This window comes from Danio rerio, chromosome 1 (assembly GCF_052040795.2).
Source record: "Danio rerio strain M-AB ecotype USA chromosome 1, GRCz13ab, whole genome shotgun sequence".
In the NCBI taxonomy this organism is placed as follows: domain Eukaryota; kingdom Metazoa; phylum Chordata; class Actinopteri; order Cypriniformes; family Danionidae; genus Danio; species Danio rerio.
Genome location: NC_141021.1, coordinates 59,710,765 through 59,730,883, shown reverse-complemented (window position 1 = coordinate 59,730,883; position 20,119 = coordinate 59,710,765). Strand labels below are relative to the sequence as shown.

The 20,119-nt window shown below is 39.4% G+C and overlaps 1 protein-coding gene across 4 annotated transcripts; it reads right to left on the bottom strand.

Moving 5' to 3' along the window:
- Positions 1-1,406: 1,406 nt before the first annotated feature.
- On the bottom strand, positions 1,407-19,581 carry LOC101882982 (B-cell receptor CD22-like). Of its 4 annotated transcripts, XM_087237991.1 has the most exons (13): positions 19,263-19,318; positions 18,953-19,022; positions 17,821-18,171; positions 17,483-17,722; positions 13,538-13,891; positions 13,200-13,439; positions 10,624-10,881; positions 10,243-10,497; positions 4,638-4,725; positions 4,518-4,563; positions 3,182-3,247; positions 3,029-3,106; positions 1,407-2,911 (listed from the first exon to the last, which is right to left on the bottom strand). In XM_087237991.1, the coding sequence occupies exons 2-13, from the start codon at positions 18,993-18,995 to the stop codon at positions 2,888-2,890; spliced, it is 2,043 nt and encodes a 680-aa protein (XP_087094117.1). In that variant the 5' UTR covers positions 18,996-19,022; positions 19,263-19,318; the 3' UTR covers positions 1,407-2,887. The 4 variants fall into 4 exon arrangements, 1 of the variants encoding a protein (XP_087094117.1); XR_015477105.1 differs by lacking the exons at positions 13,538-13,891; positions 17,483-17,722 and having other exon boundaries at positions 1,407-1,847; positions 2,068-2,911; positions 19,263-19,581; XR_015477106.1 differs by lacking the exons at positions 13,538-13,891; positions 17,483-17,722 and having other exon boundaries at positions 1,407-1,828; positions 2,065-2,911; positions 18,953-19,272.
- Between the last annotated feature and the right edge of the window lie 538 nt (positions 19,582-20,119).

Sequence of the window (20,119 nt, the reverse complement as noted above, 5' to 3'; positions counted from 1 at the left end):
TTGTTTGTTTAAATTCATTACAAATAAATTGTTTGCAACAGTTCTGCATGCAACACTTGTAGAGCCCTCTGCTGGTAGATTTTGCACACACACATATGAGTGAGGTAATTTGGTCTGGACACCAGGGTTACACCCCTGTTCTTTACCAGAAGTGCCATTGCATGTTTAATGACCACAGAGTTTAACATCTCAACCAAAAAAAAAAAAAAAAAAAAAACAGACAACCGTCACTATACTAGGGTATTAGGGCACATCACTATACTAGGGTATTAGGGCACTTCACTATACTAGGGTATTAGGGCACTTCACTATACTAGGGTATTAGGGCACTTCACTATACTAGGGTATTAGGGCACTTCACTATACTAGGGTATTAGGGCACATCACTATACTAGGGTATTAGGACACTTCACTATACTAGGGTATTAGGGCACATCACTATACTAGGGTATTAGGGCACTTCACTATACTAGGGTATTAGGGCACATCACTATACTAGGGCTTTAGGGCACATCACTATACTGGGGCTTTAGGGCACATCACTATACTGGGGCTTTAGGGCACATCACTATACTAGGGTATTAGGGCACATCACTATACTGGGGCTTTAGGGCACATCACTATACTGGGGCTTTAGGGCACATCACTATACTAGGGCTTTAGGGCACATCACTATACTGGGGCTTTAGGGCACATCACTATACTAGGGCTTTAGGGCACATCACTATACTGGGGCTTTAGGGCACATCACTATACTAGGGTATTAGGGCACATCACTATACTAGGGTATTAGGGCACATCACTATACTGGGGCTTTAGGGCACATCACTATACTGGGGCTTTAGGGCACATCACTATATGGTTTCAAAAGAATGAATCCTTCCATGTAATAAGCATAGGTTTTACATATAAAATGGACCTATGCACTTTGTGTATGCTATATAAATGTCACAAAACTTGCAAACTGTATATTATTTAACAATCACTAGTAAAATAAACAACATATCAATAATAAAAAAGCATTTAAAAAAACTTCCTAATGATTTTTCTGGCTGTAACACTAATTAAGAGCACTACTAATAGTAACCTAGTTTTCCAATGTGGTCTCCCACTTCAGGGCTGCAGGATGTTCATTAAGGTGTCTCTAATAAATTTATTGTTAGAAGATAATGAGATTTCATTTAATTAAAGTTGAAAGAATGAGCAATGACTCGTGTGTAATGTCAGAAGTAAGGAGCTTTTGTCTCTTGTGTCATGTTCAGCAGCAACATCATTGGTTGATCAGTGTTTTTACTAATATGCAGATTAACATAGAAGGTTCCACTTTAATCATGTTCTGTCATGTGCAGAAGCTCAGTAACAGTTTAATCAGTGCATAAATAACAGAGGAGGCTGAAAAACATATATTATTGAAACTCAGGTGGATTTATTGACACTCTAAAAGACTTTACAGCATTGACAGCATTAGTAACAATACATTACAGACACACAATTACACACATTTAAAAATAAAAAAGTAAAAAAGATGAAACATAAATCATGATGATAATTGTTTCAGTCACCACCACCCTTTACAAAACTGACAGACTCACCATATTGATATTACTCACAGTATTGGTTATTAATGAAGCAGAACACATTCACATAACTGTAAGCACTGTACATCAGAAAACCACATTTCTTTAAGTGGCAGGAGATGGAGACCTCTGCTGGTGGAGTGAGGGTGTGTTGCACATATGAGACATTAAGCTCCATATTAGCAATCTAAGGACAAAAGTCTAAAGCAGATGGGCAAAAGCACCAATGAGGTGTCTGAATCAACTTCAAACTGCTTAAATCTGATCACACTATTATGTTTTTCGTTTTCTTTTTCATTCTTTTATAACCTATTTTAACTCATTTTAATTTGTTTTTATCTGTTTTAATCATTTTTATTGTCTGCATTTAATGTTCCTAAACTTGTCTTTTTTATTCCTGTTTATGTAAAGCACTTTGAATTGCCACTGTGTATGAAATGTGCTATATAAATAAACTTGCCTTGCCTTGACTTGCCTTAAATCAAACTGCTGTTTTAATGGTTCATCCTTATTCTCTTAATGAGTTGTGGGTGTGTTTAGAGAGTAACGTGCATTACACCAATCAGAGATTCATCTCTCATTCACTTTAGTGAGTTGTGGTCTCGCCATGGAATATCTGCTATATACATGTAAGGCTTTATAAGCAGAAAAACTTCACCTTCATTGAATTCACCGAAGCAAAGAAAGCATGGGAGGAACTTGCAGTTTTTATATTCATGTAGACAATAATATTTATTTTTACATTTTAAATCTGTAATTTTTCCTACTTAAAGATATTTGTGTACTGCTGTACATCCCTGTGTGTGTAATAAGCAGTGTGTACATTCATTTTGGACCTGCATAGACACATAAAAGAAACGCAATCTTTAAATAAAAAAACCCTGTGCCCTTGACTTCAGAGGAGCTCTTAGTTGGTTAGTAGCTTTCAGTTGCCTCAAAATAACAACGTGCCAACAATGCGCCTCAACACACCTCCTTTTTAGACCAGCGCAGCCAAGTGCACACAAATTCATTTGCTGTAAAGACAACGCAGTGCAAATGTGAAAATGCTACCTGTGCCGAGCTGACACTAGCAAATTACACTTGTGCCAAGTGTATGATAGGGGCTATTGAGTGTGAAATGATCCATTGTGATATAAAAACCCCTTATATAATGGAAAACAAAGTAAACATTGCTTTTCCCCTCCCTATCTTAAGCTTTTTAGACAGTTTCAACACCACTGTTAAACATTGACAACACTAATGATCCCTGTCAATCACCCGTGGCTCCGCCCGTACAGCTCAGGATTGGTGATTTCTGGCTCCGCCTCTCACTGCAGCCTCCTCCTGTTGATCTGAACAGACAATAAGATGAAGAAAGACTGAAGCTCAACCACATTAAACTCTTTGACGAGGCTCATCCAATAATCAAACTGCTGCTGAGAGGGTTTATGGCTGATATTGTCTCTTACTGGTGGATTGTGATGTTCAGAAGAGCTCTGAGGATCAAGAGTGGAGCAGGAGTTTTCAGCAGGTCTGTGGTGAACGCTCTGTGTGAAAGACAGCGAGAGATCATCAATCATCTGATCATCAGTGACCATTGCCTGACTTTGACCTTCACTTACTGTGAGTGTGTTGTACAGGTCAGGGGTCACGCACTGGACATCCAGACCTGCATAAGTGTCTGAGATCTGGACAGAGAGAAGGACATTGTGGCTCTATTTTAAAGATCTAAACTTGTGGTATAAAGCACAAGGCGCAGGAGTTCAAAGAAACGCCAACTGGCCCAGCCAGGACATTCTTGCTATGAGGTGAACTATTTACATTTACATTTAGTCATTTAGCAGACGCTTTTATCCAAAGCAACTTACAAATAAGGACAAGGAAGCAATTTACACAACTATAAGAGCAACAATGATTAAATGATGTAGGCAAGTTTCAGGTATGTAAAGTGTAAGAAGCAAAACATTAGTATTTTTTTTGTAATACAGCAGTTAGCGGTAGAACCAGAGAGGCAATTGCAGATTAGGAAGGAAAGTGGAGACTAAATAGTTGAGTTGAGTGAATTTAGTGAGTGACTCTGCCGTTCTGCCGTTAGGGAGTTTTGAACGCGAGAGTTTGGGAAAGTGATTTCTTCCCTCTTTGGGATGAAACCACGAGGCGACGTTTATTCAAAGAACACAAGTTTCTGGAGGGCACATACATCTGCAGAAGTGAGAGCAGATAAGAAGGAGCAAAGCCAGAAGTCGCTTTGTAAGCAAACATCAGAGCTTTGAATTTGATGCGAGCAGCAACTGGCAGCCAGTGCAAACGGATGAGCAGCGGAGTGACATGTGCTCTTATAGGTTCATTAAAGACCACTCGTGCTGCTGCGTTCTGGAGCATCTGAAGAGGCTTGATAGAGTTAGCTGGGAGCCCGGCTAGTAGAGAGTTGCAGTAATCCAGTCTGGAGAGAAGAAGAGCTTGAACAAGAAGTTGAGCTGCATGTTCAGATAGGACTGTCTATCAGTCTAACCACCGTGCTGCCCCGTCACATCACTAACATGCTTTTTAAATAAAAACAAACCAGCAAAAAAATAAAAAATAAACTTCATCATTGACTTTAGAGCAGCTTTTAGTTGGTCAATGATGCCGTTTATTTCAGTTACCTCAAAATAGCAACACATCAACAATGTGTCCCAACACACATCTATTCAGACCAGCATGCACAAATGAACTGCAATGTGAACAATGTGAAAATGATTTCTGACCTAGGCTGAAAATAACAAAATAAAAAACACTTGCATCACACCTTCATCATAGTGGTTATACTGTTTAACTGGAGTTTGAGCTGAACTACATTAATGCCAAGAGGATCTCAATGTAAGTCAGTTTTCACTGTACACTCTTAATATCTCTGTATGATCATCACTGCTGTAGGAAAAATGCAGGAAACACAGTAAATAATGAAGATCATCTCACCACAGACTCTTTCACTGCAGATCTTCTGCTCTTCCTTTTAGAAAGACTGTCAGAATAAAGATGAAAAATGTCTTTTACTTCAATGTAAGATGAATTAGGTACAGGTTTTATTGAGCTCACATTGCAAACATGATGATGAGGATGACGATGAATAATCCTCCAGTTGTCGCTGTGATGATGATCATGTTTCTCCAAGCTCCTTGATGAACTGAAAGATGAAGCAGATCATGATTAACTCTCCAGACTGATGAATTTACAGGAGTGTGATGATAAAAGCTTCACCAGTGACAGTTTGCTTAAGAGGATTTCAAGAGTTCACACTTAGATATTGCTTGACAGCTGTAAGCAGGTTTGGCATGCTGTCCCGGGAGAGAACCCTGAGCTCGGAGATAGTTGAGCCCAGGGCTCCCGCCAGGTCCATAGAGCATGTGAGGGGAGTACGAGATCAGGTGGTTCTCGAGAGCTCCCCTTTTTGTAAAGGAGAAAAGGAGGAGAAAGGGGTGGATGGGGGGTTTCTTCGGAAAACGAAGATAAGGGAGTAATGTCTAGCTAGGCTACTTATAGTGGGTTAGGATAGATCTGATTGGCTAACTAATGAGTGTAGATAGGTGGCCAGCTGCTGTCAATTATATCACGTGCTCCTCTCGAAATTAGTTTAAAAACTTCACTTCAAGAGTTCACACTTAGATATTGCTTGACAGCTGTAAGCAGGTTTGGCATGCTGTCCCGGGAGAGAACCCTGAGCTCGGAGATAGTTGAGCCCAGGGCTCCCGCCAGGTCCATAGAGCATGTGAGGGGAGTACGAGATCAGGTGGTTCTCGAGAGCTCCCCAAATGCATGAAGCTCGGGACAGCAGCCGTGTATTCGAAGAAACTCCCCAAAAGGCTTGAAATGCTATATCCGGCTGCTGGATATAGTTATTTGAAAAAGAAAAGGTAAAGAGGGCTCCTTTGGAGCAAAGGGTGAAACAGGTTCCTGCGGGAACCCGAGCAGAGTTGGCTTGGGCTGTGAATACTCCTGCTGGAGTAGAGACTCGGGGAGACCCCTGCGGGGGTCAGAGCCATGGGGTGGGCGGGAATCCTGCTGGAGTCATTACAAGGGAAGGGGAGTGAAGGACTCCGGCTGGAGAGGGGGGTGAAGGGGGGCAGGGGGGGCGGGGACTCCAAAGGAGTAATTTGCTCGAGGAACACTCCTTGCGGAGATTGAGCTGGGAGGTGGCAGCACTATATATAATTATATATTTATATGAAACATATAGATATATAAATATATAATGGGGTAATCTAGGGCCTTGGGGGGGGCGTTTTTACTGACTCTTGCGAGAGTCGAAGCTCTTGGCTCTCCTGCGGGAGAGAGAGCTGTATGTGCCATCTTCAGCTGGAGTCGGGAAAAGGAATGGTCGGTGAAGCCCCAGCTGAAGGGGGAAATGGCAGTTGGGCGATGACCCCTGCGGGGGTCCGGTGCTCGGGATTAACTCCGCGGGAGTTAGAGCTTGAGGGTGACAGCACTATATATAAATATATATTTATATGCGTGGGTGCATATATATATACATATATATAAATAAATTTAAAAAATAAAAGATAAGTGTGAGAAATAAACAAAAATAAACATAAATAAAAGCTAGGGCCGGGGAGGGTCGGTGACATGACTCGTGTCACAGCTCGGGGTTGGGTGAGCTATTTAGCTGCTCCAGTAGGAGTCGGGAAAGATGAGGGGGAGGTGAAGACTTCTTACTGGAGGGTGACGGGCGGTATAGGTGCTCTGGGGGTGTTCCTGCGGGAACAGAGCGTGAGGGTGACAGCACTATATATAAATTCATATTTATATGCGTGGGTGCATATAGATATAAATTTATATAAATAAAATCAAACAGAGAGAAAAATAAATAGTGCTATACTATATGTCATTATGGAATGACATAATATAAAAAGCTAAGGCCAGGGCAGTGAGATGATTCCTGCGAGAATCGAAGCTCGGGGTAACGCCCCTGCGGGGGCCAGAGCCATGGGGGGGGCGGGGTCCTACAGAAGTTAGAAAAGTTGGGGGGCAGTGAAAACTTCTGTGGCAGCGGCCGGGGGGGGCGGGGGTGACAAGGGGGCCTGGGCGGGGAGAGAACTCCTACTGGAGTTAGGTGAGTGAAAAGGGGGAGAAGGCTGAGTGCAAATCAGCTGGAAGGAAGAAAGGAAGCTAGATGGCTGGGTCATGCCCGCGCCCTTGGGAGACTGGGTAGTTCCTCTGCCCTCGGGAAGCTGGTATGGTTGGGTCGTATTCTCTCCCTGGACTAGGCCCATGCCCTTGGCCGCTGGGATTACTGCGTCTGCTGGTGAGGGTCCTCTGAGCTTCCCTGAGATGGCTGTGGCTGAGTCAGATATAAGATTTGAAGGCGTCGGGAGACTACTTTCCTAGTGTTTGTATGTGTTGTTACGATAGCCCTTGTGTGCTGCTGTGGTGGTGGCTCCAATTTTGAATGAGTGACTGGATTATGAATCTGGTGGGAAGCCTGAATGGTCCTATGACTTTAAGGTGTTATGAAACCAAAAATGTTATTGAACGGAATGTGTGGATGTGTTGAGCAGTGAGAAACTGATGAGGTGTTCTGGGGTAACTTAAAATGTATAAATGAATGCAGACGCAAATTGTGTATGCTGTGGTTATGGGATTATCATCTTAAAAGGAGAGATGGAGTCAGCTGCGGCTCTGCTTCTGATACCAGTTTCTGAAAATAAAGCAAAAGAGAGTCAGCGATTTCCTATGCAACTAGGAACATGTACAGCAGTATTTATTAAAATTTTTTTTTTTTTTTTTTTTTTTTTTTTTTTTTTCAGAATGTATTGACTATATTGCCCGTTAGAAGCGCATTGGCGGCCCCGATATACCCCACGAAGGGGGCAGCATCTGTGTAAAAAGGATATACTGAGGATGAAATTGGATAGCTAGTAAATGAATGGCTTCTATTCCGGCGCTTCAGGAAGGAAGCATAAGCAGGTCGCATGCTTTAAGCGCTACCTGATGGTTACGAACCTTTATGAATTTCATTTCTGTTAAACCAGGAGTCACCAAATATGGTACCGATGGGCACCAGATAGCTCACGAGGCTCTCGTGTGTTGCTCACAGGCCTGTTCTAAAATAGCTCACCATAACACCACTTACAAGTAAGCTTTCTCTAATATAGAAGTAATCATTTAAAAATGTAAATATTGCAAAGATAAATAAAATAGTGTTGCACGTTGATATATTAATTACGGGGTATTTCCTACCCTGTTAAATCATTGTTGGTAACTTTGAGAGAATCATAACATGATCAGTGACTACGCCTGGATGAATATTATTCATTATTAAAAAATAACCAAAAACTTAAATTATAATTATAAGTAAATTGAGCAATTTGTTATTTGAGAAGTGTTTATCCAACTGGTAGCCCTCCACGTTAATCGGTGCCCGAAAGTAGCTCTTAGTTTTAGAGGTTAGTGACTCCCGTGTTAAACGCTAAAGACAACATTTTGAAGAAGCTGAAAACCTGTAACCATTGACTTTCACAGGAAAGAAATAAATAAGGAAGTCAATGCGGCTGTCCGTAGTGCCCAGCCACAATTCATGACACTTCGTATTCTGCCGCGCCGCGGAGCGCTATTTGTATAATTGATTAGTTTATTTGATAAAGTATGAATGCGTGAGTCTGGTGTGCATTAATCTACTATTCTCTGTCGTAAGTGCGTCGCGTCACCGCGCCGTCGGCGCCTCTGGTGCGCGACGCCCTTCGGGCAGAGTTTGTTACGGCCAAGATCGGATTTAGATCATTTCTCTTCTATTCCGGAGATTGCTGCTGCGAGATGAAATAGGTGAGTGACGAAAAGGCATCCCTGCGGGATAATGCGCATGTGTGTTTGATGTGCTAGATGGAGAGCAGTTTATGCTTAGCGTGATATTTTTCTTCCAGAATATAAAAGGGGACTGATTGTCGATTTATTCAAGTAGCTTATTAATGCTTGAAATTCTATCACTCCAAATTGATGCTTAAGAATTCTATAGAAGTGCTTAGCCGGAGGTTCTTCCGCAATGAGAATGCAAATATTAGAAAACCGGTCACTAGTTTAGCTGGGGGATATTAGGGAGAGAGAAACGGGAACTTGTAGGTGAATTACGTGCAAACACCGTAGTTATTGGCGAAATCCAGCGGATCGTTTTTAAGCATAAATGTGTGGGCTACTTTTGCATCCGAATGTTAAACGGACTACGAAATGTAATTGTGACCTCCGATTGCCAGAAATCGGGTGGCGGGTGTAATGTTGATTGCAACCGAGCGCTGCAGCCGTCTAGATTAGAGAGATTGCTTGGTTTATAACGTGATAATTTAAGCATATTCATCAGGTAGAATCATGCTGTTAAAGCTGAAAAAGGCAGAATTATGAGGAGATGAAAGAGCCGTTATTAGACGTTTTTAGAAACGTTCTAATGTCCATTTCAGTAGGGCTGGTATGGATGTGCTTAACAGGGAATTGCTCTGTGATTTCTGGTGTAGTGTTGGTGGACGGCTAGTGAGGTTGTGGGAAGGGAGCGCCGAGATCGGCTGTGCTTCAGTAGACGAAACCTGGAATGAGAAATTCAGAAAATTAGGTCAGTTACAAACGTAATTCAGTAAAAAGCATAAACATATTGACAAAAGTCGACAAGTAATTTCTATTTTATAATAGAAAATAATCAGCAGTAGCTGCGAGCTTGTAAAAATGAGAGGGGGAAAAAGCAATGATACGCAAGGTAGAGGGGCGGGGTGCGTAGGTGGTAAGGATCGCTGAAAGAGGAGGACTGGAGTGTGCACTGGAATCGGGAGCTGCAGGATGGAAGAGGTGAGGTGGGATTCCCAAGATTTGCTTTATTGTCCGGGAGATAGGTTTTATCCGTGTTTAGAATTATGATTGCTGCAATATGTCCAAATCCAATATTGCTTTTTAATCCTTTCCTTGATTCTCCGGGGAGGCGGAGAGATTGCGGGTTTAATGTCTGTTTAGGATAGGGGGTGTGGCAGGAGCGTGTTATGTCCTGGGGGTGGCGGTGAAGACGTGGATTCGCAAGTGTTTTGGGTTTAATGCAGCGGCTTTGAATTATGGTCCCGGCGTCTAGGAGTTTGGAGGAGTTCAGTGACAGTCGTTGTTGGATATAAGTGACACATGATGATGCTGGAGAAGGTACGTAGCGGAGCTGGGGATTGCATTGTGATCTGGCTGGAGTGGATAGGCCTACGGCCTCTCGTTGGAGCCTCGGTCTCGAGCTGACTTTCATGCTGGGCTGGTTGTTGTTAAGACGGGGCTGGTGTTTCAGGGAGCCCGGAGCTTTCTTTCTTGTATGTAGCTGCGCTGATGCTGTTGTGATCTCAGCCGCCGTCGCTGTTGTTGTTGTTTTTGTCATTTTTTGTATTTGCTGACGATGGTATTAAAGGTGGTGTGGTATTGTAGTTGAAGAATAGTAGGAGATGTGGAGGATCCGTTTTGTCCGTGAGTAACTTTTGGAGGAGCTAGAGCGGACCTGTCGTTTGTTTCTTCGGAAAACGAAGATAAGGGAGTAATGTCTAGCTAGGCTACTTATAGTGGGTTAGGATAGATCTGATTGGCTAACTAATGAGTGTAGATAGGTGGCCAGCTGCTGTCAATTATATCACGTGCTCCTCTCGAAATTAGTTTAAAAACTTCACTTAATATAGTAATTACTGAACCATCATAAACTCACACTGGCCATTTAAAATCACAGCAACAGAGTGTTTCTCTCCATGTACATTTCTGGCTCTACACTTGTATTCTCCACTGTCATCAGAGCTGATCTTGGAGATGTTGAAGATTCTTTCAGAATTCAGATATTTGTTTCCTTTAAACCAGCTGATTTCTGCAGGAGGGTTTGAGTCGCTGCTGCAGCTCAGAGTCACTGAATCTCCAGACATTATTACAGCAGATCCACTAATGGACACTGAGATGCTCCTGGGTGGGTCTGAAACAAGAAAACTAAGACTTTTAGTTAAAATATAAAATAATATAAAATATAAAATGACTAAAACATGTTGATATCACATGTTGTTTTAATGGTTTCATGTCACAGTTAGCATTGCTAACTCACACTGGACATCTAAAGTCACAGGATCAGAGTATTTCTCTCCAAGGTCATTTCTGGCTCTACACTTGTATTCTCCACTGTCATCAGAGCTGATCTTGGAGATACTGAAGATTCTTCCAGATCCTACAAATGTTTCTCTTTTAAACCAGCTGAAGTTCAGAGCAGGAGGGTTTGAGTTGCTGCTGCAGTTTAGAGTCACTGAATCTCCCTCCATTATTACAGCAGATCCACTGATGGAGATCACAGGAGTATCTGGAGCATCTGCAGGAGAAACATGTAAAAACAGGACTTAATTTTTTGTTTAAATATGTGCTATATCTTATTGAGATTTTTAGTTTTGTTTGAAATTTTTTATAATATGGTAATTGTAACATTGGGATGAGGACTATGGAAATGAGGATTCACGTGCAGTTTATTTAAGAATAGTCAAGCAGGCAACGGTCAAAACAGGTGCAAACTGGAGCAAAAGGGTAATCCTAAGAACGTAGTCAGAAACAGGTGAATGGTCAGGACAAGCTGCAAAACAACATGAACGTTGAACAAAACACAGGCTCAGAAGCACAGAAAGACTATACAGAGGAAACACTTGGAAATTCTCACAGGAAAGCAAGACTCAGTAATGTCGAAGTGAGGTATATAAATAGTCCTGGTCATTAGTCATGAGCATCAGCTGTGTGTTTAATCAGGGAGAAAACTGGAACTGGTGTGTGTTTGAGTTGCATGAAGGGATCTGTGGTTTATACCAGAGGAAAATGTGTAGTAGAGTGAATGAATAATAGTGTTTTCAGTGATCTTTACAGGCTAGATTGCTGGTGATCATAACAGAAAGGGTGAGATACTCGGTAAGTACATGGGTACAACTACTGGGGGATTTAAACGCAGATCTGTGATGATCCGCTAACAATTTTAATAAGCATTTGCAATGTTTTTTGCTTTGCTTTTTTAAAAGTAACTTAAATAATTGGTAGCACCTTACTGGTTGTTTCTGAGACAATCACAAAACATTAATAATCATGACATAACACACCTCATTAATCAGAAAGGTATTATTGCCAAAATATTGCCAGGTATGTTCACACATACGAGGAATTTGTTTTTGTGACAGAGCTTCTACAGTGCAGCAGAATTACAGAGACAGGACAATAAACAGATAATAAATATATATAAAAGCAGTATATAATATGAAGGAGATTGTGTCAATGCTTGTGAAACTGTCATTAAGAGTCATTTGCTCAGTTATGTCATTTTAAATGTTAAATGAGCTATAAGAAAAGCTAAATATCTGAACAAATTATATTCTAAATTTGAAGCTGAAATAAAAAAAGAGCTTTCACTAGGATTTTTTTTGGCCGCAGCACCAAACATGACCAGTAGATTTGCATTGGTGACCACACAAGAGCGCCCCCTATATTTTAAGGAATATGAACCGTATTTTTTCAAACTTTTGACAGTATTTATAAAGTAGACATTACATTTTCCAGTAGTACAAGAAGTTTGATGGCATTTAATTTGAATTTAGCCTTTAAAAAACATCTCAAAACCTTTTCCATGTGGATTGCTGTAGCAAAGTAATGCTTTGCGACTCTGATGAGTGTCTTTGATGCATTTAATAAATAACCGCTGCTCAGTAATATCAATAAAAAACTACACAGTTTAAGAAATTAAGTTTTGCTTTACCTTTAGACTGCAATATTATGGATTAAAAATGTGGATTAAAACTGTAGACCTTTTCAGTGATATATAGTTTATCATGATTAGATTAGGTTTTAATTGCAGAAAAGGAATGTACACTAAAGTGTCACAGTGGAGGAATAGTGACAGATATGTGTTAAGACCTGACAGGGAACAAGAGGGAAACAGGAACTTAAACACACACAGATCAATGACTAAAGGCAGATGAACACGATAATGAGGAAACAGGCGGGAAACTGAATAAAAGGGAGGAAATTACAAGACAAACCTCAATACAAGCACAACAGAGGAGCACATGGGGAAGTAAACACAGCGTACACAGACATCACATTCAAACCATCAACATTTCTTCTGACTTTTACACACGATCAAGACTAATCTGTGTTTGGGATTTTATTTGACATCATATGCATTTATTTTTGGATGACTGTTTATTTTTTATTTATCTAAATGAGCAATATAAGCAACAAAGTTGTCAAATTAATTTGGTTCACTTCATTTTAAGCAGCAATTTTCAGTATTAACAAACCATTAAGTACCTCTTTTATCTCAATAAATGTTTAATTCCCTGCTTATTAGTAGCAAGATAGTGGATATATTTGGTAGGATGTACAATAAGATCATGTTTTATAAGCACTAATACACAGCAAATATCTTAACAATAGGAAGAAGGCTATTAAGGAATAATACTTAAACTAAAGTGCTATCTGTATTTTAAATTCACACACAGACAGAGAGCTAGAAAGCATTTCCTAACACTAAAATCACATGAACTTGATCTTGAGTTTTTTTTAATCTATTGATTGACTATGTTATTATTTATTGCAAGTCTGATTGGTTTAAAAAGGTGAATACTCAAATATTTAAATAAAAAGATAAAAACTTACATGTGACATTGAGATAAACAGCAGGAGAGATGTAGGTTTGTCCCTGCACACCACAGCTGTAGTGTCCTGCTTCTGTTCTACTGACTGACCTGATGTTGAGTTCATCTCCAATATTAGTCAATGTGTGTGAGTTTCTGTACCAGATGAATGTTGGTGTGTCAGTCAGTTCACAGCTGCTGTTACATGTCAGACGGACTGAATCTCCCTCTGTCACTCTCTCAGGAGACTCTAGCTGAAGATCTGAACACAACACACACATTATATCTAGTGCTGCTCTCATACACTGATTATTATTCTACATAATGACCACAAGAAGAGAGAAACCTCAGGAGAGTCACCTGTAACTGAGAGACGCACTCCTGGTTTACCAATCCAACTCCCTCCTGTTACATTAGTAGTGAATCTAAAATAATAATCATGTTCATCTTTCTTTGTCACATGACTCAGTCTGATGGTGCAGTTCTGCTGTTTATCTCCCAGATACTGAAGCCTCTGACTGTATTCAGAGTTATTAGACAGATCTGCAAACTCTTCTCCATCAGGTTTTACCTGGTCTATGTTCCAGAATGCTTTCATGATCTGATGTCCAGTAGTCGGGTATGTAAAAGTGCAGCTGATTGTCATTGTTGAGTTCTTCAGTGTACAGATGTATGAAGGACTGTAATTCACACCCCAACCAGCAGCAGAAACCCCTGAAACAAAGAAATAATCATGATTAAAATGTAGTTTTATAATTTTCACTGGACTAGTAAACACTAGGGACAAAGAGAGAAGAGGGAATAATCCATCAGCCAGAAATAATCCATCATCCATAAAAATAAAAATAACAGTACATATAATGAAGAACAATTTACTAAGATGAATACTACATGTTTCGTCTTTCTAAAAAATTAGTTGTGTATGAGTGACACAGTGGGGCAGTAGGTAGTGTTGTCGCCTCACAGCAAGTAGGTTGCTGGTTCGAGCCTCGGCTCAGTCAGTTTTTTTGGTCGCAGCACCAAAGATGACAAGTAGATTAGCATTTGTGACCACACAAGAGTGCTCGCTATATTTTAAGGAATATGAACCGTGTTTTTTCAAACTTTTGACAGTATTTATAAAGTAGACATTACATTTTCCAGTAGTACAAGAAGTTTGATGGCATTTAATTTGAATTTAGCCTTTAAAAAACATCTCAAAACCTTTTCCATGTGGATTGCTGTAGCAAAGTAATGCTTTACGACTCTGATGAGCAGAGATGTATAGTAACGAAGTAGAACTACTTCACTACTGTACTTAAGTACTAAAAGGCAGTATCTGTACTTTACTGGAGTATTATTTTTTTCTCCTACTTCCACTTTTACTTAAGTACATATTTTACATGAGTTTAATACTTTTACTCCGATAGATTTTTTATGTGCTGCATCATTACTCGTTACTAGGGGTGTCAAAATGATTGATATCAGTTCAGTAATAGGTCATAACCGGTTATTACGTGATGACGTCATTTATCTCCTATGAGCGATGTCGCAATACTATGGCGAAGGACGGAGGCGCGAGGGCGAGGCGGCACAGCACTCCAGCCGCTAGTTTACTATTAGGGAGAAATGTTGTAAAACTTCACCTCTGCCTATCTCTCGCTCTCTCACTTTGGACATTTGACCCGCTGGCCAGTTTGTAAGGTAACTTTTCCTCTCTTCTTAGCTGTTAAAGCTGTGGATCCAGACATGAGCGTGCCAAGTTTTCTCCACTGTGACTATTACCCGTGATAATCGCGTATTCTTCCCGCCATGGGTGAAAAGCGCTTATATTTCTAAAGCCCTTTCTGTTGAGGACAATAACCAATCATAGCCGTGTAAGACCCGCCTGTCATCGCTCAAAAAGCAGGCGGGATAATATTGACATGAGTTTATTAGCTGTAAATGCTCGTGCTGTCTTCTGTGCATGAGTTTTGTTTGATACATCCAGGAAGAGTGTTTTCTTTGAGCAGGTCAAATTAAGGGCACAGTTTGTATATCTGACTGCTGTATTAAAGGACAAAATTTTATTACAAAAAACCCTTTAACTGTCACACCAAGACAAAAGCAATAGAATTTTTTTGATTGCATTTCTTAACTCCTAATGTCGCTAGTTAACACAATCAGTGCATTTTTATTCAACACATCACACTGTTTCTAAAATATCAGCCTCTACCAAATGGTTGAGATGTTGGTTTATGGTAAAAGTACCAGAATTAATAAATATACTACAGAAAATATGAACTGTAAGACCAATTTCATTAAAAACACAATAAAAATAAATAAAAATTATTACTAAATCATAGCCATAAGCCACAAAATATTTCAGATTTTCATTTAACACAGTAATATACACATTTTCCAGTTTTTTTTACAATAAAATCAAAATCAAGTGAATTTGTGAAGCAGGATTTAGTTTGTTTGTTTAGTTTAAAGCTTTTTATTTTAAAGCAATCAAACTTCAAAACTCCCAAAGTGTGAGTGTGTCTTTGTGTGTGTGTGTGAGAGTGAATAATGTGTAAGAGAAAACAACAGTGTGATTGTACCTGTGTGTGCGTGTGTGTGTGTGTGTGTGTGTGTGTGTGTGTGTGTAAGAGAGAGTGTAAAAACAATTGCAACCTATGTAATGTCCCCCCAAATTCACAAAAATGTGTGTGTGTGAGAGAGAGAGATAGAGAGAGAACTGTGTGTGTGAGAGTGTATGAATGTGTGAGAGTGGGGAGAGAGTGTACATTTAGGTGTGTGCAGGGCAGTGTGTGTGTGTGTGTGTGAGAGAGAGAGAGAGAGAGAGAATGTATGTGAGTGAACATGCTGAATTATCTCATCAGTGAAGGCATTTTCTGGTAAAAGGGCCTGACGATGTGAGCTCTTGTACCATAGAAACTATTTACAGAGAAAAACAGTTTCATAAGCCATGTTTCTTTTCGTTCTGCTTAATCAAGTACCCCAAAAAAAGATATTTAAAATAAACAAAACAAGTAGTGTACTTTGACTGCTTTCTTTAATAACAACATTACACAATACTTGTACTTTTACTTTCAGTACTTGAGTAGTAAATTTTGAAATAAACTACTTGTAATACTTAAGTACAAAAAATGTTGAATACTTTTGTACTTCCACTTAAGTATGGTGCTTAAACAGCACTTCTACTTCTACTCAAGTAAATTTTTGATAAAGCACTTTTAACTTTTTACTTAAGTATGGGTCTCTAGTACTTTATACATCTCTGCTGATGAGTGTCTTTGATGCATTTAATAAATAACCGCTGCTCAGTAATATCAATAAAAAACTAGACATTTTAAGAAATGAAGTTTGGCACAATTACTTTACGTTTAGACTGCAATATTATGGATTAAAAATGTAGCCGTAAACGCTCCTACAGGCTGTAGGGTGACAGTAAATGTGTTTTAATGTATTACTGTACCTACATAACACACACACACACAACTGTAGACCTTTTCAGGGATATACAGTTTATCATGATTAGATTAGGTTTTAATTGCAGAAAAGGAATGTACACTTAAGTATCACAGTGGAGGAATGGTGACAGATATGTATTAAGACCTGACAGGGAACAAGAGGAAAACAGGAACTTAAACACACACAGATCAATGACAAAAGGCAGATGAACACGATGATGAGGAAACAGGCGGGAAACTGAATAAAAGGGAGGAAATTACAAGACAAACCTCAATACAAGCACAACAGAGGAGCACATGGGGAAGTAAACACAGCGTACACAGACATCACATTCAAACCATCAACATTTCTTCTGACTTTTACACATGATCAAGTCTAATCTGTGTTTGGGATTTTATTTGACATGAAATCTCTGTTCATATGCATTTATTTTTGGATGACTGTATCTATATGAGCAATATAAGCAACAACGTTGTCAAATCAATTGTTGTTCACTTCATTTTAAGCTGCAATTTTCAGTATTAACAAACCATTAAGTAAGACTTTTATCTCAATAAATGTTTAATTCCCTGCTTATTATTAGTAAGATAGTGGATATATTTGGTAGGATATACAATAAGATCATGTTTTATAATAAACAGCAAATATCTTAACAATAGGAAGAAGGCTATTAAGGAATAATACTTAAACTAAAGTGCTATCTGTATTTTAAATTCACACACATAGACAGAGAGCTAGAAAGCATTTCTTAACACTAAAATCATAATAAATGATCTTTTTGAGTTTTTTTTACTCGTATTGATTGACTATGCTATTGGTTTAAAAAGGTGAATACTAAAATATTTAAATGAAAAGATGAAAACTTACATGTGACATTGAGATAAACAGCAGGAGAGATGTAGGTTTGTCCCTGCACACCACAGCTGTAGTGTCCTGCTTCTGTTCTACTGACTGACCTGATGTTGAGTTCATCTCCAATATTAGTCAATGTGTGTGAGTTTCTGTACCAGATGAATGTTGGTGTGTCAGTCAGTTCACAGCTGCTGTTACATGTCAGATGGACTGAATCTCCCTCTGTCACTCTCTCAGGAGACTCCAGCTGAAGATCTGAACACAACACACACATTATATCTAGTGCTGCTCTCATACACTGATTATTATTCTACATAATGACCACAAGAAGAGAGAAACCTCAGGAGAGTCACCTGTGACAGAGAGACGCACTCCTGGATAACCAAGCCATCTTCCTCCTGTTACATTAGTAGTGAATCTGAAATAATACTGGTGTTCATCTTTCTTTGTCACCTGACTCAGTCTGACGGTGCAGTTCTGCTGTTTATCTCCCAGATACTGAAGCCTCTGACTGTATTCAGGGTCCTCAGACAGATCTGCAAGCTCTCCTCCATGTTTTACCTCGTCTATGTTCCAGAATGCTTTCATGATCTGATATCCAGGAGTCGGGTATGTAAAATTGCAGCTGATTGTCATTGTTGAGTTCTTTAGTGCACAGAATTGTTTAGTACTGTAATTCACATCCCAATCAGCAGCAGAAACCCCTGAAACACAGAAATATTCATGATTAAATTGTAGTTTTATCATTTTCACTAGACTAGTAAACACTAGGGACACAGAGAGAAGAGTGAATAAACCATCAGCGATAAAAAAGATAAATAACAGTACATATAATGAAGAACAATTTACTAAGATGAATACTTCATGTTTCTTATTATGAACTAATAATTAGTTGTTTATGAGCGACGCAGTGGTGCAGTAGGTAGTGCTGTCACCTCACAGCAAGAAGGTTGCTGGTTCGAGTCTCGGCTGGGTCAGTTGGTGTTTCTGTGTGGAGTTTGCATGTTCTTCCTGCGTTCGCGTGGGTTTCCCTAAAGTCCAAAGACATGCGGTACAGGTGAATTAGGTAGGCTAATTTGACTGTAGTGTATGAATGTGAATGAGTTAGTTGCAGCTGGAAGGGCATCCGCTGGGTAAAAACATATGCTGGATAGGCTGACGGTTCATTCCGCTGTGGCGATCCCAGATTAATAAAGGGGCTAAGCCGGCAAGAAAATGAATGAATGATTAGTTGTTTAACTACCTTAATTACTTATTAGTTCATGTAATTCAAGGCATACATCAAGCCAATGTCAAAAAAACAGCAAAAATAGAAACTAACTGCTGTCAAAAATGCTATCATTGACTAGTTGTTTAAAGCAGTTTTTTTGTGCTGTGTTGTTATTTCTAAATGATTGTTGTCACTATATTGACAACCTAGAGCTTAATGCAGTGTGTGTAAATGCAGAGAAATAAAGCAGTGATGTGAATGTAAGATTGACTCACTGTGAATGATGAGCAGAAAGATCAGATGAAGAGCAGGAGCCATTCTGAGTCACATCAGCATCAAATCTATCTAGAATCCAGCATTAATCATCACTTCTACACTCATCAACAGTAAATGTACATCACCCTAAACAGCTCTTAGTGTTAGGAAGATCTTTACACATCTGCAGATTATTAATGCACAACATCAGTGTGTGTAAATCAACTGATGACTGAGATCAACACAAGATATTTCTCATGTCACAAATCATGTGTTATATGAGCTTCATCTACACTAATCATCAGTCAAATACCAGTGTGTTTGTCTTACCGTGTTGAAGAGCAGCAGATCAACAGCGACTGACCGTAAACAACAGAACTATCAGTGTTCCTCTTTCAGCAAAACCACATCAAACCTGCCAGTGACTAATGGAAAATTACCTGTCTTTTCTTTAATTTAGTTAAAGACAGTGTAGATATTCTACCTTACGGTTATCAACATGTTTTTTGCAGACAAAAAAGGTAAAGAGTTGATCTACAGTTGATGTACATCAGTGTTTCTATAGTATCAGAAGAGTGACATCTTACTTTTTTCTTTATTATTTATTTCCTGTCTGAGGTTTTCTCTTATGATTTAAAGTAATATCTGCAGGTACTCTGACTTAAATTTAACATAAATGTATTCAATATTAAAATTTTTAAACTTTATTACCTGTCAATCACTCATGGCTCCGCCCACACAGTTCGGGATGGGTTGTTTTGTGCTCCGCCTCTTACTGCAGCCTCCTCCTGTTGATCTTTAAAAACTAAAACTGACCAAAACTTAACAATCTTACAAAGCTCATGAGTTTCTTTCTTCTGGTAAACATAAATGAAGATATTTGGAAGAATATTAAAAACGTATCCACAGATATCCATGCTATAGGGAGAATACTGTTGTGAGATATCACCTGCACATACAAAAATAATGATAGTTAAGTAAAAATCAAGAATAATAAGTGTACTGCATGTAGTGTGTATAGCAGGGGTCACCAATCTCGGTCCTGGAGGTCCGGTGTCCCTGCAGGGTTTAGCTTCAACTTGCTTCAACACACCTGCCTGGATGTTTCAAGTATACCAAGTAAGACCTTGATTAGCTTGTTCAGGTGTGTTTGATTAGGGTTGGAGCTCAAATCTCCAGGACACCGG

Bases quoted from the DNA above. Each gene is read 5' to 3' on its own strand.
- LOC101882982 (XM_087237991.1), bottom strand. From the start codon at position 18,995: ATGGCTCCTGCTCTTCATCTGATCTTTCTGCTCATCATTCACA. The intron at 3,107-3,181 runs GTAAGTGAAGGT...TCTTTCACACAG, and splicing joins ACCTGTACAACACACTCACA to AGCGTTCACCACAGACCTGC. The intron at 2,912-3,028 runs GTAAGAGACAAT...TTGTCTGTTCAG, and splicing joins CTGAACATCACAATCCACCA to ATCAACAGGAGGAGGCTGCA.